Here is a 19130-nt window from a genome sequence, read left to right as displayed (position 1 = left end):
GATGAGGTTAACCCACCACCAGAGGTTTAGTCGTATGCAAGTGAGAGCTATCACCTCCAATTAGATGGGGGAAAAAAGCCATTTTAGCAGGTTGAGTCTCACCTTGTTTATGCAGACTATGCAGCCATGTCAGCACATGGGCTGCATGCAGCATGGACCAGCCCTTCCTCTAGCCACCCCTTGCCCCGTCCTGAAAGACAGATCAGAGTTTTTTTTCTTACAGCTCAGAGTTAAGGAGGAATCTAGTGCTTGTAGCAGACTCCAAACACCAGATACCCTTCTGGTCTGGTCCCTGATCATCACTCACAAGCTCTCAAACTAATTGTGACTATTTCTGAGGCAGCTCTTTGCACTCCAGCCCCTCCATAACATGGGGCAACTTCCCTGCCCCTATCCTCTAAAAAGCTTGTAGCCCTGTCATCATGCTCCAGCAATATGAATCATGCCCCCATGCCTCTGTCTTCACAGTTAGCTTCTAGTCATCCTCCTGCTTATCACCCACATTGCATCCATTGGCATAGAGACACTTCAGTTCTACTATTACCAATGTTACCACCCATGAGGAGCCCTCTTGAGATCCTTTAGGACAATTTAGAGGTTTTCCCTACTGTTTCCTAAAACAACAGCATTCCCTGTCCCTTCTTCGTGATGCAGAACTCCATCCCCTTCCACCATCAATTAAGCTCTGGTAATTGATTGAATTGTGCTCAGTTTCATTCCATCTGATTCCCATGTTCCCAACACCTTTAAGGCCTGTCCAAGATCAGAGACAGTAGTTTTCCACAGTGTTTTCCATGCTATCAGGTTCTAAGTCAGGTCATCCTGCCAGCTTCTTCCAGACCATGCTCAGCAGGGCATCAAATCACACTCAGACCCCAAGGAAAAACAAAGCACTGAACAATATTACCATGCATGCAAACTCTTCAGTAGCTCTGTCCCATATGCCACAGTTAGCTTTGTACAGGCTTGTTAGATCTTGTCTACTTGATTAGTGTTTTCCAGCAGGCCTCCTAAACCTAAACTGAACAGACATTAAAGGCATGTTTTGCTAATACAGAACAACTCCACCCAGTTCAACAGTCTGTTTTTGTGTACAGTACCTGAAACTCTCCTGCTCCTTGAACTTATCCCAACATTTCTCCTAATCCACAAAGGCCCCCTGTGGAAACCAGCATCACTTCACAGTAGTTCCACTCAGAGCATTAACACAGTGCTGGCACAACAAACGAGGCCTTTAACAATCATACCGAACATACACTTCTACCGATTGAGTTTCACTTTTATTTATAAAGCCAGAAATTTACAACAAAGTAGACATTCCTCATAACTGTATAATTTAATAAAGGTTAAATCCTGAGTTAGCAGAAGTTATTGCTTCATGGAAGTTCCAGAAATCGCTAACAGGCGTTTTCAGCTCCTGGTCCGACTTCTTCACATAAAACATCTTAAAAAGCTATAAATCAAAGGCAAAACATAAAAATCGAATCTGGGAGGACGGTAAATATCAGTGCAGCTTTTGTCAACTTGCCGTGCATCAACTGGAGCGCAACACACGCCATGTGCTGAGAGTCAAGACAAACAGAACCAAGGTTTTCTTTCCCAAGTCACTGACAGTGCAAGGTTGTTTTCAGAATAACGAATGCATCGTACACAGACTGTACTTCCAAACCAGAACCAATCTGATACAAGTGGGTGATGATTGACTCACGTTCATGTCGAGCATCAAGTGACACTGGTTCTAAGATAGTGTCCAGTTTGGTGTGATCACAGTAATTAAACCTCTGTCTGTAGCCCAAGAGTCAGTCAACAATGCTTGCAAATAGACCTGGCAAGAAATAAAACCGTTTCTTGATGCTTACCTACACAGCTACAGACCAATCTGAAGGAAAAACACCTGAACTGGGAGCTGCTTTCTATCACAGCCCACACAAATTAAAGCATTTTCTTCCACGTGCCCAGTAGAACTTCCCAGTACCAGCATGTTTTTACTTGAAATTACAATGCAGGCACAAAATCTGCTTTACGTGCTATTTGGCAACATTCACGGGACAACGAGAAGGTGAATCTGTGTTAATCACAGTATGGAGCTGATGTCACAAGGATGTTTTAAATCAAGTTTGGCTGTAAAGGAAAAGAAACAAAAACTGGACAACAAGAGGTCAATGGCTTCACAATTCAAAGCCTGTCAAAACCATAAGTTACTCTAAACATCACAATCCTTTGCAGGCCCCATGCGGGAGGAATTAAAACAGGAAAAGCAACTCAGAAATAGAAGACATTCTTTTAGGGATGATTCTTCTTGGTATTCTTCCTTACTGAAAGCAACCCACGTTTAAAGAAACAAGCGTATTAGCGAAGTGCAATACTGTCACACTAGTACAAGTCTCTCCAAAGGAGATACCAAAATTTAGCCAATTCTAATAAATTAGAAGATAACCTGAAATTTAGAGTGGATTAACTATAAAACATCCACTCGAAGAAGTGGTGACTTGGCACTCTTACATACAAGAGAGTGAGTTACATGTTTGTACGCTGATACTAAGGAGTCCTAACAGGAACAGAAGTGCAAGGTGACAGATCAAACCCACCCACACAAGTTCCTGCACTGAAAAGACAGGAGAAAGATAGAAATTATGTTTTTAACAGAAAGACACTGAATGGAAATGGTAACATGGATTGTCATGGTTTCACTCCAATAAATAATTACCACATTCCAGAATACCAGCTTTTCTGCATTGTGCAACCTACAAAGGCATCGACTTTCAGTAACTTCATCCAGTGACAAAAGCAACATCTAGGATTTTACCATCCCTTCCCCCCACCCCGTAAACAAGCACCTCTTAGCCGAATATTTTACTTTATTAGGACGGATAGGACAGGCACATGATAACAGCCTACAGAATAGAACAGTTCAGTTGGAAGGGATCTACGAAGATCATTGAGTCCAACTGCCTGCCCACATCAGGGCTAACCAGAGGTTAAAGTGTATGAGGGCACTGTTCAATTGCCTTCTAAGTACTGACAGAGATGGGGAATCAATCACCTCACTAGGAAGCTTGTTCTGGTGTTCAACTGCCTTCACAGTACAGAAACTTTTCCTGATGTCCGGTCTGAACTTCCACCAAACATAGGTGGAACATGCATGAAGTACAGTTTTATTTTATGTTGTATCAAAATAATTTCACGAGGCCCTTTCATTACAAGTGTCATTGTATTGTGCTAACTTCACTTCCTCAAATGCAGTTTTTATGTTCAGAAACACACTAGTCAAACTGCCGTTTCAGTGGAAGAACCAGCTGAACTGTATTTGCATTGACACAGAATATCACCTTATCCCCAAGACAACTGTAGCCACTAAACAGCCAAACTGCCAAAGAAACACTATTTGTATCCAACACATTTAAAATTCTTGCAGAAGTCTCCAGTATCTTGTTAGGATGCTTGTTATTACGGTATCCTATGTCAGAGATTACCCTATTAGCACTGCACTACTATTAAACATTAAAAAACAAAAAGGTCGTAAGTGCAGGACCAACCAGAAGAAAACGTCCAGTTTGGAAATCTCTCCAGTAAGGCATAAAGTTGAGGTGATTTTTGATCTTCCCCAAAAAAATAGTGTGCTGCTATAGCAAGGGAGACCATTCCATCAGAATGCTTTTCTGAGCCCTGTAGGAGAGAAAGGACAATACAGTATTTATGACTGCTTGCAGGTTTTAAACATAAAAATCAATCCAGATGTTCCACAGATCTAACACCCATGTAATAAACTACAGCCCACAGGTCATCGTTCTGTAAGTTAAAGCATTTCATATCTTCACCTGAATCAGTATCACCATGAGCTTGATTTGAATTGAAATTGCTCTGACATGTTAGAGCACATGCTTCAAACTCATTTGTAGGTATAAGTTTTGCCAACAAATCAAGACAGAACTCCAGCACAGTATTTATAATGATCTCTCCACTTTGAACCTTCAGCATGACAAGCTTTTTACGCCTAGCTTTGCTTTTTTCAGTCTTGCAAAGCTTGTTATAGTGTAGATTCCCATTTGCCTTTATATGTATCCTCATAAGGATTATTTGGTTAAGCATTTATATGACACAATCCAGGAAGGAACAATGGGCTTTTCTGAACTTTCACAGGCTCTGGTAATCTTTCCTCAAAGCTAAACCTAGAGTAAACCTCACTGTTACAGTGGTAATAGTAACTTGCAAGCCTAGAAAATGTTATTCATTGGCAATTCAACAGTGGGCATGATGGATCATAAATCCTGCTGGAATAGGAATGCTGGAAGCTGTCACATTGGTACTTTACAGAAGCCTTATTTCCAACCAAAAAATAAAGCATGGAACACAAAATTGTAGCAATTCTCTTCAGGCAGATAATTTTACCAAAAAGATCTCCCTGCAACTTTCCCAAATAAGCAAAGTATATGAAAACTATTTCCAGCAAGAAAAAGAACTGCAAAATACTGAAGACAGAACTTGAAAAACTATGAGGGCAAAACGAGAAAAATTCAAGCTTAAGACCTAAGACTGTGAAAACAAGGCAAAGATTCTCCCTTTGACTGTTTGGCAAGCTGGAGGACAAAGCACCAAAACCTATGTGAGCTGACTTACAGGACCAACTTAAAAGCCCATGAAATCACCAGGTTCCCAACAGCAGCATACTTACTGTCAGCTCTATCCAGAAGTGCCACGGCGTAGCCTGCAGCCCATGGGAGTAAAACACAAAGTAGTCTCCTCCTACACTAGCAACCGGTGTTCCATCTCCAAGAGACCAGGTGGACAAAGCCGACCCTTCATGTGGCCGAATATACAGAGACATGTGACTTGGACCTGCAGGGAAGCATCTAGATGTATAAACAGCTGAAAGGAGAAAGAACACCTGCCCCTCTTTCATTCCAACACCATATTTTCCTAAACAGTGACTAGTAGACTTTGCATTACCACATATACCTTCCAAAATAAGACAGAGCTAAACTGTTCTCTATAGAAGAGTCTCTATAGTTCTCAATAGAAGAGTCTCCAAATATTTCTAAGCAGTAAGATAAATTATATGTAAGTGGACTTTAAGAAGGGACTTGCTAAAAAAAGATCAAGGCTTACTCAAAATAGAGAAGGTATCAGTCTCTCAAATAACAACTGAAATGTGACAACCACAGTGTATTCTGAAACTGGTGAGCTTTGTGCAACTAGCACAAACAAATTCATTTTAGGAATGGTACTGTAAAATGCAGACTTGGAATTAAACCTGATCTACTACGAGCATAAAAACAAAAGGAGCTTCAGTCACTCACCAGATACTTCAAAGCTTAACCTCACAGAGTTCCAGGGTGTCAGCTCTTTGGTGAGAAGCTTAAAGTGAATGGGGCTTGCTGGAAAAATTTCTGAAGCAGGAAGATACCAGTTTTTCCTGAATAAGCAAATAAACAAGATTTTAACTTTATCTCAGTGCAACAGTTAGAGGTACTAAAACATGAAAAGAGTAAGTTTTAGTACAAAATACACTTCAAACACATAAAATATTCAGAAGCTATTTAAGCTAGCAGAAGGCAGTTAAAAATTAACAGCTTACAGAGAGACAAACACTTAAAAGATACAGTAACGGAACAGCAGACAACATCACAGTTCTTATTTGTTACCTGGACCTGTCTTAATTTACAAACCAATAAAATAAGTAAAAATATTTGGACCTCCAAAATTGTTTATTTTTGGTCACAAGACTTCTTATGTATAAGAAACAGTTACAGCAGCTACTTTTCATCTGGTGAAACTATCTACTCTGACCTTCTTCATCTGAGTAGAGGAAGGGAGAGAAAGGAAGAAGCACACATACTGCTTCTTTGAAGTGCCCCTTAGAAGGACCCCTGGCCTTCCTCTCCACTGGTGCTAACATCAGTTTTCCCATACATCAACTTTCAGATCTCCTCCAGCAGACCCAGTGATCTCTGCCACCATTTGTGGCAGAAGACACTGTATCTAGACAGAAGTTAAAGCACCTTTCGAGCAGAAGGATAATTTACTTTTAGGCCAAGACTAGCTTTCGCTTTCTTCCTTTACAAAAGGGAGACTGTAGAAGCGAGTGGCTTCGCAGTACACTCTCAAATGAAGCAGTGTTCACACCAACCGGAACATGAAATGCACTGGCAGAATCCAAGGAAGGCCACAAAACGGAGCCCACTCCTCACACGGAGTTCTAATGGTGTCATTGATTTCAGGTACATGAGGAGTTATGTGAGATATTCCATTATAATCAAATCCATTAATCCATATGCCAGAGTCACTTTTAACCAAGTTTCCATCTAGATCATGGAATCTCCTGTTTGTATGCTGGAAGAATTTAAAAATAAACAAATAAATAAAAGATACACAGTTTGTGGCAGTTTGTGAAGCTTGCAAGAGTTTAATATCCCCTACATCAACCCTAAATGTTTCCTGTACTTTCAGTATGCAACAAACACGTTTTTAAGTATTTATGAATACAATTACACAGATTATAAAAGTACCATAGAAACATAAATTCAAAAGACTGCTATGCCTGTAAACATTTACATTCACTTCATCAATGAAGACTGTTACTCTTGTATTTAAAAAACACTAGGAAAAAAAAACAACAAAACAACCTCCTCTCCTGACAAAAATGAGCCAAACACAGGAACTGAGCATGAGAAACAGTAGCAGCTCTCTCAAATCCAAGAACAGTTGTTACAGCTTATATCAAGCAAACACCAGAGAAGTTACTTCTTAAAGGTTTAAGCTTTTAAAAATAACAAGAAAAACTACACCAAAACTCAATCCTGCATGCAGCACAAAGGGAATATTATATTCAAGACTCTTCTTACCTGAAGAAAGACTCGCTTAGGCTTTGGATTAGCTGCATCAGAACTGTAAGGAAAGAAGATTCCACTACAAACGAGAATCAGAGTGACTACAAACACAGCAGTTAAAGTAATTAGCGTCGTTTTTGTACTTTTGACAAGGTAAATGAAGTTAATCTAGAGAACAAAAAGACAGCTCAGTTATAAAACCACAAGGCTGGGAAATAAAATACACTGCATAACTCTAAAATCCAATTACGCAACTGCAAGTACATTAGAAAGCATACTATTTAACACAAGAAACTTCCTTGCAATCTCTGTCTTTAAAACCAGAAAGTGAGTATGTTCTAGAGGTTTCGAAAAAAATTCCCATTTTTGTAAAACATCTGACAAGAAAAACCTAGAAATTACACAGCAAGGATTTCATAAAAAGGGCTAAAATATTTTTGAAGCATAGTATAGGTTTTGTTTAGCTACATACTGAACTTCATCTAGCATAGATGTTCTCTCAAACTCCTGCATTAAATCACCCCTTTTATTATATCATTATAGAGCAAAAGAATTCTTAAATCCATTTCAATTACCCCTACCTAAAAAACATAACACAGGACCTTCCCCTAGAATTTCCTTATATTAACATTTGAGATATTGCACAATATCATTAACTTCAGACAGTAGCTTAGAAAAACAAAACAAAACAAAACAAAACAAAAAAACACATCGATTTTTCAAGTCTAGAGAAAGCTTAAAAGTTTTAAGCAACATTTAAAAATTCTACTTACAAAATAGGATGACAGAATCACAGTGCTGGCCACAATAAATCCTGCCAACACTACATCTGGTGGAATTTCTGAACCACTTCGTCCCATGATAGGAGTAAACATTTCAAATACAGTCCAATTGAGATACAACATATATAGATAGGGAACAAACATTCCTAGCATGTACATCGCAACAAATTTCATCGTGGCACCTGCAGGACACAAAATGCACAACATTACTAATATATCCATACAGTACTGCAAGGCCAGCATATAAGTCCACCTACAATATGAAGACCTTGGCAGGGACTTCATCTTACCCAACCAATGTCAATATGACTCTTCTAAGAACACAGCAAAACAACTCTCATATTACCAAAATATATAGCAGATGTTTTGTTCCAAAGACTGTAAAAACGTTCCATTTTTATAGCAATGCTTACCATCCATTGAAGTATTTGATCAGTTAGTAGCCCCAAATAATACCGTTCTTTTTAGCCTGAAATATACGATGCTTTTCATTATGTTTTTCTAAAATGATTCTCTACAGATCATCTTCTCTTCCAGATCATCTTTGCCTAAAGAACACGTTCTTGTGACAGAAATGTCATACGTACTTAAAAAGCTCTCTGCTCCTAAATTGAGTTACTCTGCTTAAACAGTACAGACTGGGGGAAAACATTTCAATATACAACAGCAGGGGCGGAAGTTTTGAAATACAGCCTTCCCCACCAAAACCTCATACCTTTTTGTCTGAATTCTTTATGGACCATCAGCTTTGTGAGTAAAGGAAATGCTACCCACAGTGTACAAATGAATGCTGAACAAAGACCGATGTGAGTAATCATTGCCAATAGTACAGACCAGATCATCAATGAAGCATCAAAAAAAACATCTCCCAGGTACTGGTCATTCATGTTCTGTAACAAAAAGGGAATCAGTCATCACTGAGCAAAAATATTTCATGTATCAAATGTCATAAGAATATTTAAACAAATTCTGATTTCTCATATGGAACTGTTTATCTTAGACAATCCAATTTTAAGAGGCATCAGCCCTGACATTTACACTTATTCATGATGAGTTATGATTGTGTTGGGCGTTTTTTTTGTTAGTAGCAAGGACTGCCTTCCTGGATGATTTTAAGAAAGTTCCTAATTCCATTTCGGGATGTGAAAAAATGGGGGGCAGTGAGGAAATATTTTTGGTGACTCAAAAGCTCCTTCTCAAAACAAAAACTGTACTGATTCACAAGTCCCTGGAGTGGTAACAGCAAACACATGACTTCATCAACACTTAGGTATTGCCTGTAATAGCCAAATGAGGGATTATCTTCCAAAACTCTTATGCAGATCTTCCTAGGTACAGTATAAGTTACAGAGGTATACTGTAACCTAAAGCATGCCAAGAAAACTGGGAGATGAATAATATCTAGTCAAGTGATCTGTCCTCTAGACAATCAGAAGGTAAGAACTAGATCCAGCACCTGAAACCCAGTAATTATCTCCTGCCTGTGAGAGCCACAAGAAAACAGTAACGTCCCTTCTACTTTATAACAGGACAGAAAGAGTAGGAATGCTAAGTTTCATGACAAAACCTACGCTATGATTTAGATGAAGTAAACAGGAGTACTAAAAGATGCATTAAAAGTACCAAAATATGATTACACTGAGAGAGTCCATCTTACAAGTATGTTCATAGGAAAGAGCCTGGTAAGACTCAAAAGACCATTCAAGTATAGATGCAGATTCTCTGAGTTTCAAGAATGTTTAAAGGGATCCAAAAAAATATCAATTCTCCACCTGTTGCTTTGATCTCTGACCAACAAAGTGATGGGAAAACAAGAGTGTGCCATAGGGAAGAAACAATACATTGCCTGCTAGAAGGCTTTTTAATTTTTTTTCCTGAATCAACTGCAGCCAGTCATTAGTGAGGACAAAGCCCTAAATCAAGGGGCTGCTAACACTCATTTAACACAACAACCCTTACATTTACACAAGATTAAACACTACACTCACCACTCTTAAACAACGGCAACAACGTCAGTCTTACCTTGTAGTAGAACTTCTTGGCTAGCGAGTGAACCAGAATGAGTTTAACTGCAGCTGCAGCGCCATACAGAAACACAGAGACATAGAAATGGGTATACCATGAAAGAGACCGTCCAATGAGAGAGATGAACACCGCCACAATAAGGACAGTTACAAGTGTAGAGATCCAACTTAACAGTATTAATCCAAACGCAGTAAAGAATTTCTTCAGGTTGTTAATTGCTACAAAGAAGAAAAAAAAGTTTCACCCAACAGTCATAAACTCTACTGCAGACTATCATTAATATTAAAATTACCCTAACAGTATAATTGTGGTAATGATCAAGCGATGACCGAATAAGGAGTTCATTCTGAAGATTCTGTAATTGCATGGTCTACATCACTTAGCCTATTTGTTTCCTTCCAAGTCTTTTTGCAGCACTTCTCACTACAAGATTGATCCCCAGAGAAACAGTCTTCTGCCTCCTTGGTTACCATATTACTGACAATAACAGCTATTCTAGGGAACTGGTGAAGCCAACAAACTGAAAAATCTCAGAAAACATCAGAGTTGCTTTTCCTACAACCTCCTCTTACTCTGGGGGAAAAAAAAAAAAAAAAAGTTTTTTTTTTTTTTTTTAATACTATCTATTTATTTATTTATTTAAACAGATGCACTTCCATGCCGCAAATGAAAGTGTCTGATTAGAGGGATTGATTTTACACCCTTTAATAAGGGTGATATCTTGGTATCTTTCCCCATTATTTGTTTTGCAATTTCCCCCTGTCTATGGCCAGCCACTCAAGAAACACATTTCTGAAGGCCCACCCCCATTAAAGAACAAAGAGTTCACATAAATGGTAGGATTTGTTTTCCTTTTTAAGATTTTTGAAATATTTAAACTAAATCTTCACAAAAAGGCAAAAGCCAGAATAGCAATCCCTGAATGGTAGACATCCAGGCAATCAGAACCCATCATAAACATTCATTTGAATAACTTAAGCACAAAGTAATTTCTGCACACCTAAAACTTTCTTCTTAAGTCTATCAAATCAGAGAAGTGTGACATAAAGATTATGATTGAAAGAGGTGTAAGGAAATAATACCTCCTGAGTAACTCTTTTTCTTCATAGCAGTGGTAGATTAAAAAACAAAAACAGAAAACAACAAAAAACAAACCCACTAAATTTACCTCTGGTTTTGGGCTGTAATATTTTCTTGCCCAAGTAAAGAAAAGCAATCGCTGCTATTACGTAGTTCAGGATGGTGCCAACACGAGCAGGATAAGCCAGGACAAATAAACCAAGTACATCAAAGAATATAACATTTCCATGTCTATACTCAAAAGACTTTGCCAGCATGTCTGATGTAGCTAGGTATTTTAGGACTGCTAGAATATTGTCACCTATTAAAAAAAGAACAAATATCAGAATTCATGAATTAACACACTGCATTATTTCATGCATTTAAAACTGCACTGAAATATACATAACAAAAGAAGCAAATATACAGCTGATTATTTTGAATTCCTATTTGAAGGCATAGACAATGTATTTTCATGAGCTGATCAATACAGTTATTCTTAAAGTAAGCTTCAAAAGCTTTCTACACTTAAATACTGTTTTAATCAAGGGACTATCTCCTTTTTCAGTACAAGTCTCATATTAAAGCTGTAAACCTCAAACCTCAACAGAGGAGTTTAATTTTCTGTTAACTTTATTCTTCTTTTCTCTGCCCCTTTATTTAATTCTTGAAACACTAACCTGCTCTCTGAATGGAGTCTGTTAAAATTCTGTCTGACGTGTCGTATTTTGTATGATAAATGTAGCCATTTTCAATAAAAGCCAGGTCTATTCCTACAAAGAGAAAAAAATATGACAAGTTATGTAAAAATGTCAAAACAAATGTGAAAGCCTTAGATACTTCCACAGAAAACATTGCTCTACTTTGTAGCCTGCTTACTTTCCCCTAAATGAACAAGTTTGCTTTATATAAGGAAGTCCAACTAGGACTCCACCTGTATTTAAAAGACCTAGGGGTCCTGATAGATGAGAAACTTAACATGAGCCAGCAGTGCGCTCTGGCAGCCCAGAAAGCAAATGGGATCCTGGGCTCCATCAGGAGAGGGGTGGTCAGCTGGGATAGGGAGGTGATTGTCCCTCTCTACTCGGCTTTTGTGAGGCCCCATCTGGAGTACTGTGTCCAGGTGTGGAGTTCTCAGTACAAAAAAGACATGGAGATTTTGGAAAGGGTCCAGAGGAAAGCCACGAAGATGATCAGGGGGCTGGAGCACCTCCCCTATGAGGACAGGCTGAGGGAGTTGGGCTTGTTCAGCCTGGAGAAGAGAAGGTTGCGGGGTGACATCATTGCAGCCTTTCAATACCTGAAGGGAACTTACTCCCAGGAGGGGAGTAAACTCTTCGAAAGGGCTGACAATAGCAGGACACGGGGAAATGGTTTAAGTTAAAAGAAGGAAGATTTAGGTTGGATGTTAGGGGGAAGTTCTTTACTAGGAGAGTGGTTAGGCCCTGGAGCAGGCTGCCCAGGGAGGTTGTGGATGCCCCGTCCTTGGAGGTGTTCAAGGCCAGGTTGGACGGGGCCCTGGGCAACCTGATCTAGTAAAGGTGTATGTTTGGTGGCCCTGCCAGGCAGGGGGGTTGGAACTACATGATCCTTGAGGTCCCTTCCAACCTGGGTCATTCTGTGATTCTGTGATTCTGTGATTTAAAAAGGACAAGTTGATGTATTTTAAGATACCTATTGTTACTAACATATTGATTACATGACACCTGCAGACAAATCTCTAATGGAGAAAAATGGTTTATCGTATCAGCACCAGAAAGGTATACTTACTGCTTTCCAAATATTTAGTATAAATACAACAAGAGAGATCCACTCTGAAGGTGACAATGTGGAACTACAGGAACGCTTTTTCAAAATGTCAAGCATATCCTTTTTTACTATTGATTAATAAACAACTTTGCAGAAGGCCTGCCTTAAAATTCTTCAAATGTCCAAATAATTTGCAATGTAACCAAGAATTAATTATCAAAGAGAATTTTTCTACAAGATGAATGACACACTCAGCGCATCCCCCTTCATTCTGAGCAACAGAATAGCCTACTTGTTATAAGCTTAGATAAACAAATGTTTGCATAATGTCTATTGACATGTTTTCTGGTAACACACCTGGAACATTACCAAAGTCCCTGTAGATCCGGAAGTCTGTATCGGCTGGGATAATACCACTCTGAAATATTTCCTGTGCCACCACGGATGCAAAGGGATGTTTGGCTGCAAATACATACGCCTGCACCAACCAAGGATTTTCAGGTCCTAACAGAAGGTGAACAGAAGGCTCACACCAAATACTTTTTAAACCTCAGTTAAGATAGATATCTATTTTGTAAAAAACAACACACGAAGAAACTGTGTTGCCCCACAAAGTACACTAAGTCCATTTATTTAAGTTGAAAGTCTTATACAATTAGGAGAATTAGCCACAGGTGGAAAAATACATTCATGTCTTGAGCATTCAGTGGCAAGACAGATATGCCACCTCTCAAAGAAGACCCAGCACTAATGCATATACCACTGCCTTTACTAGAATCTCCAACTTATTAACTATCAAAATGATATGCTGAAAACTCTCTCTGCTAAAGCATTCGATGCAAGGCAGCCACAGTAGAAGCAAGAAGCATGCAGTCAACTACAATGGAGCTAAAGCTTAACAGAGAAGTTCTGCTGCTTCCTGAGCAGCAGCTTGAGTTCTAATGCCTAAATCTGTCTGCAAAGATTTTGCAAGAGTAGCCTGAAGATTAAATTAAGCACATGATTTATGAGTATGCAAGATACAAGTAATATACTAATCTGTTTGTCTCCTTAGTACCTTGATGTATAAGAGAAACACAGCTCTAGCACTGTTCTACACAGGTTCCAAGCTATGAAGGAACTTCTGCCACAGTGCTTCAGCCTGTGTGTTCTTTAAAATGCAGAGCAACTTATTTACAACAAAGGGCTGAGAAGGAGGCACGGTAGTTCTCCTGTCTTCTAGTTATGAGACACTTTCAATACTCTTTCAAGTCTACACTGCTTATTACCAGAACTACCCCTGGAAACAATACGTGCTCTTACCTGTTTGAAAAACAAGTTCTTTTCCTCCTACACCTGCTGCCTCCAGGTTAATAAAAGCTCTAATTGACTTGGCCCACTCATGTTGTGTAATGAAGCCGTGACTAGCCTTGGTGAGAAACAAAGAAAATACAGGTCATATCATACTCTTACATATCAGCCTAAGAGTTATTTTTCATCATATATAAGTCAAACTCAGACAAGGCATTCAGATCACTCATAACAGAAACAGAATAGAAGATCTAAGTCTTCCAATTAAGTTAATATGAACAATAGTCTTAATCTAAGTATATTTTCCTATTTGACAGCAAATACATTTTCCTCAAAATGTTAAGACGGGCATTTAATATTTCAACAGATGAAACACAAATGACAGCTGGAGTCACTCTTGCATCAGGATCTTAATTCACAACTTTGATGCACATTTTATAATCCTGGCATATTCTTACCTGCAAAATATTTTCTTCTGCTCCATTAAATAGGAATATGACAGCATGCTGAAGGGGCTCTGTTGATTTTGAGAGAGTGTAAAGGATTTCAAGCATCACTGAGCAGCTAACAGCATCATCACTGGCACCTTAAAATAATAAGCAGACCAGCATGGCTTATAAGAAATGCACAAAACTGCAACAAAGAGCTGAGGTGAAAAAGTTTTACATTCTCTCAGTCATTTAATCTAGCCAAGGTGTGATTATGCCAAGATTTAGTATATTTACTGCTACAGATTATATCCCAGATCTACCAGATAGGAGCAATAGCAGAAAGAAAACTAATTTTCAAAAGTCAAACAAGTATAGATGTACAGAATAACAGGTCCAATAATATTCTTCAAGAGAACGGGACTAACTAGGTGCTAAACAAAGTGGTCATTATCTGCTTTTCTAAGAACAACATGAATAAAAAAGGAAAAAAAAACAACTCTTACAGCGTACTACAATTAATAAAACCATAAGGAATTTCACACTGCTACAATACAGGTAAGTAATTGGACACATTTTGAAAGTAGCATTAAGGACAATATTGCAAAATAAATACCAGAACTACTTTAAAGCACCCTAAAATAGAAAGAATATGTTGAAATGTAGTACTTTCATGACAGAATGCTGTCTAACACGCTTCCAGTTGCATTAGAGGAAAATCCTTGACATCTCCTACAAAAACAGGTTGAGGGAGCTGCGCCTGTTCTTCTGGAGCCTCCTCTTCTCCACACTGACCTCACTGTGGCCATCCAGTACTTCAAGAGAGCTTACAAATATCGACTATTCACATGGGCAGCCTGATCTGGGGGGTGGTAACACTGCCCACAAAACAGACATTAGAACTGAATGTTCCTTAAGGTCCCTTCTGACCTAGGCCATTCTACCACATTCCCATCTCTGTGCAAGACTGGTGAAATACTCCTGATTCAGTCTACTGACTGAATAACTGTAAAGAAAGTAATTGATGGATAAAGCCCTGTGCAACAGCCTACAGAAACAGGCACACCACTTACACATCTAAAAACAGTTATCATCACATTATACTTGTGAACTATTCTTTAGGTCAAGGCAGTCAAGCTATAAATGCAGTAATAATCACCTCTGCAGCTCCTAAATCACAGGCAATGTACAATAATCACAGTTATTGAGTATAATTGGAAATCCACTTTGCCTAAACATGACTGGAGGAGAAAGAGAAGTCCTGTCTACTCTTTGTTGACAGAAAGGATGCACAAAGCAAATGCTTTGTTTCTCAAGCTAAGCCTCAACTGTTTCCTCAGTAATGAGGAATAAACAGAAAGTTTACTCCCAAAATTAAAATGCAGTGCAGGCTGCAAATGAAAAATTCTAAGTAAAACTACTGTTAGTGACTGAAATCTGTAGTATTTTCCAGCTGTAATAATTGGCATACACCTGTGGCTATGTGTTACAACAAATGCATTTGTGTGATTTCTAGTTCCATACCTTCCTGGCAATGTTATACCATGCACTTGCAAAAGTGACTGCAAACGTGTTGCAATAATTGTTTAAGACGATTAGATGTATAAAATTGCTCAAGGTCAAGAACTAGGAAACACACAGTGGTGAAAGAAGCAGTGAGAGACATACATACCACCAAAGCAACAGTACATTACATCTCTGATCAGCATAGTCTTTTGAATGAGAAGCTTTGAATGTGGAAAGAAAGGAAAATAAGGATGCAACACTATAAATATGAGATAAAGCATACGAGCTGGCATGGGAAGAAAAACTGGTTAGTGGGGTTAGTGGAGAACAGACTCCAACACAAAGCATTCCGTTACAGGAAAACCAAGTTAAGAATCAGTATGTTAGTATGGAAAGGGCTGAATGACAGGTAGAAGCAGCACATGAGTGACAGGCCTATGGAATGAAAGGCAGATGTCACGAAACTTCTCAGAAATCCAAATCTGACATCCAAAATTCGCTGCCTGCCAGGAAACAAGTTACATCCCAAAACATGCTGACTAAAATAGGACTAACCAACACTCCATACATAGCGAATTTCACTGAAATGAAACAAGTTATTTGACACATGCAGTGTTCTAGCACGTGGCTATAATGGTTTTAGCTAGGAGAAGACAGTGAGACAAACCCTGTGGCTTGTGAACTACAGAGAAACGCAGGAGCAACAAGTGAACCTACCTGGGGTATTTGGTACAGAATCAAAGTGACAGTTGGATAAGACAGCATGCTCGGCTCCACCTTGAGGTTCCAGCTTCACTACAACATTGGTTATGTTTGCATAGTAGCTAGTAAAGCCTCCTAAAAAGTCAATGCTGAAGGAGCCTGTGGGTCTCTGTATGTCTACAAATATCTTGTGAGCATCCGTGCTTTCTGCTTCTATGGCCTTAATTTGTTGTAAGAGGTAGTTAACGGTAAGAACTTCATTTTCTGGACTTCCAACTGTTCTGGGCCCAATTGCTGTTATGTTGTCAAGGTATCCCCTGAAAGACAAATTGCACAATCAGCATCAGTGTTTATATACACCTTACCTTTAGATAAGCTTTGGTATTTTTAAGATAAGCATTTTTTTTTGTACACTTTTCTCCCACCCCTCCGTCTACCTGGCTCGCTGCGCGCTGAACTCTCGTTCCCCACGTCCCGCGGGCGGGCTGAGCAGCTGCCGGTGCGAAACCTGCACCAACACCCTCAACACCAGCAGGTAGAGCAACACTAGAGGAGCCCCCCGAGCCTCTCCCAGCAGCCGTCTCCTCGGCCCTCCCCGCTTCTTCCCCTGCAGATCCGCCTCGTTATCCTCACGCCGAGCGGGTGGAGGGCGACGGTCGCCATTCCGTTCGCCGCTACCGGGAGCTCGTAGGCGCCTCACAGCCGCCACAGCGCTGCGTTCCATCGCCGGCGCGATCGGTAACACGCGATACGGAAAAAGACGAGAGTCAAAAGGGAGAAAAGAGAAAGGAAAACCGCCCCACAGTGGGCGGGGGGGGGGGCGGGAGGAGGCGTCCCGCCCTCCCCGACGTGAGCGCAGGCTCACGTCGGGGAGGGCGGGACGCCTCCTCCCGCCCCCCCCCCCGCCTCCCTCAGGGCTGTGAGGGAGTGGTGCCTTGAAATGTGCTTATTCGATGCATTTTTGCTGAGGTGAACAAGAGCCTGCACGCCGTGATTCGGCATTATCAGTTCTTAAGTGAGTCCTACACCTGCGTGGAGAAATCTAAGAAGGGAATGGAGTATGAAATTTCCTCATCTTCTGGTTTCCAGTTCATGTGGGATTTCATCACTGCCAGCCAGCACTCCTGAAACACTCAATCTGCACCTTTACACAAGGGACTGTACCTCTGCTGCTGAAATTTGACTATGAGTCTCAATTTGATTACATTAAAACAGGCTCTACATTATTGGTCTCAGAGGTAATGCACATTAGGCCATCTTCATTCTCTGGGCAACACTGAGATATTAAGAGCCCTCAAGAGGGAGATCTGACTGTACTAACTCATACTGTACAGGTGAAAACACCTTTCAATGTCCTGTCCATCCAAAAATGCAGAAGTAATTTTCTTATTTAGGTCAGAAAGTCTTCTGATACGGAGTACTGACAGCCCTTGTTTGATCTGTTCTGAGCACAGCATTTGGTAGGGCAGTGTGCCCTGTGAATTCAGCTGGAAGTATAGTGCGTACACGTTTTGACACGAATGACACGTCAAACACCTCAACGAATATAGTGTCCTTCATTGCTCTGGTAGTCTGGAATGACCGATTTAAGATAATTGGATCCAATTTCCAAGCAAATGATTCAGCATATATTCTGTTTGATTTTGTGCTTAGAAGACTGATACTTGACCTAGTTCTTGTAAATCTTATGTCAAAATGGGAAAATCCCCTGGTCACTGGGCAAGCTAGGAAACTTCCTCCTTAAAAGCAGAAGAACTAAAAATCCAGCACCTCATCTCATCCACAGGGACTCAGGCTTTGCTTTCTAATTTACTTACAAAGCCTAGCTAGACAGTAGGACAGTTTGTTCTTGCTAAAGAAATAAACAAATGGCAGTAGATGTTGAACCTTCCCGGCAACATTCCGTTATGTTTAGTTGCTGTGTGACAGATGGCAGTAGAGGAGCAGTCTGACAAAATAGCGTCTGACATGGAAATACAAATGAAGCTCCATGAGGAAAAAAATAGCACCTACTTGTACTCACTGACATTTGCAGAATGGTTCTGAAGACCGAAGAATGGTTGTACAGCACAGTTGGACAGTGGGTGTTGTGTTTCAGCAGTGGCAACAATGACAGGGAGTCACCTCTGCTGTTGCAAATTTTTATGAGCACAACATTCAGGCTGTTTCATCACTGGTGAAAATGCATTGCAATAGTGTTTTGTAGCTGAGAATGTGCTTTATAAAATAGAGTTCTTATGTAGTTTGTTGTAACTTCCATGGAATTAAACACAAGAGCATTTTCTACCATGTCTTGAAGTCTTTTTTGGTCATTACTTCCCAAAGTTTAACTTCCATGCATTAACTATGGTCTGCCTCCAATCATTCATGCTCTAATCTTTATAGTATTCATCTTGCAAACTTGTATACATTCAACGCCTGATCATATTCTGTACCTGTCCTAGTCTTAAAAGTAGAAAGTGCACTGTAAGAACTCATTACTAATACCCACCTTAGCAATAGTACACGGCAGTCCTGTATAACCTTTATTGAATCCTATCATTGTAGGGTTATCTAGTTTGGAAAAGGCCTTCAAGATCACCCAGTCCAACAGTCAACCCAACCTACCAAGTCTTATCACTAAACTGTATCCCTATGCACCACACCCACATGCCTCTTAAATACCTCCAGGAGTGGCAACTCCACCACTCCCGCAGGCAGATAGTTCCTACACTTGGCCATCTTCTTCATGAACAACATTCTTCCTGATGATGTCCACTATA

General features: G+C 39.9%; 1 protein-coding gene across 2 annotated transcripts; it reads right to left on the bottom strand.

Annotated features, from left to right (window-relative positions):
• Positions 1 to 1261: 1261 nt before the first annotated feature.
• Positions 1262 to 17234, bottom strand: ERMP1 (endoplasmic reticulum metallopeptidase 1). 2 transcript variants are annotated; one of them, XM_015848973.2, is made up of 15 exons: positions 16806 to 17234; positions 16384 to 16685; positions 14191 to 14318; positions 13745 to 13850; positions 12800 to 12946; positions 11374 to 11466; positions 10803 to 11015; positions 9632 to 9852; positions 8325 to 8499; positions 7601 to 7791; positions 6843 to 6995; positions 6128 to 6330; positions 5298 to 5413; positions 4673 to 4836; positions 1262 to 3666 (listed from the first exon to the last, which is right to left on the bottom strand). In XM_015848973.2, exons 1-15 carry the CDS (start codon positions 17090 to 17092, stop codon positions 3502 to 3504), a joined length of 2664 nt encoding a protein of 887 aa, XP_015704459.2. In that variant the 5' UTR covers positions 17093 to 17234; the 3' UTR covers positions 1262 to 3501. The 2 variants fall into 2 exon arrangements, with proteins under 2 accessions (XP_015704459.2, XP_085384544.1); XM_085528418.1 differs by lacking the exons at positions 1262 to 3666; positions 4673 to 4836; positions 5298 to 5413 and having other exon boundaries at positions 6235 to 6330; positions 6843 to 6885; positions 16806 to 17203.
• Between the last annotated feature and the right edge of the window lie 1896 nt (positions 17235 to 19130).

The sequence above is a fragment of the Coturnix japonica genome, chromosome Z (genome assembly GCF_054131305.1).
Source record: "Coturnix japonica strain WE chromosome Z, WE-NBRP24, whole genome shotgun sequence".
NCBI classification, from domain to species: domain Eukaryota; kingdom Metazoa; phylum Chordata; class Aves; order Galliformes; family Phasianidae; genus Coturnix; species Coturnix japonica.
The sequence above is the reverse complement of the archived record's forward strand: the minus strand, read 5'-3'. Positions and strand labels throughout refer to the sequence as shown.

Bases quoted from the DNA above. Each gene is read 5' to 3' on its own strand.
- ERMP1 (XM_015848973.2), bottom strand. From the start codon at position 17,092: ATGGAACGCAGCGCTGTGGCGGCTGTGAGGCGCCTACGAGCTCCCGGT. The intron at 6,996-7,600 runs GTAAGTAGAATT...TTTGTTCTCTAG, and splicing joins TGATTCTGTCATCCTATTTT to ATTAACTTCATTTACCTTGT. The intron at 4,837-5,297 runs GTGAGTGACTGA...GCTTCCCTGCAG, and splicing joins GTTAAGCTTTGAAGTATCTG to GTCCAAGTCACATGTCTCTG.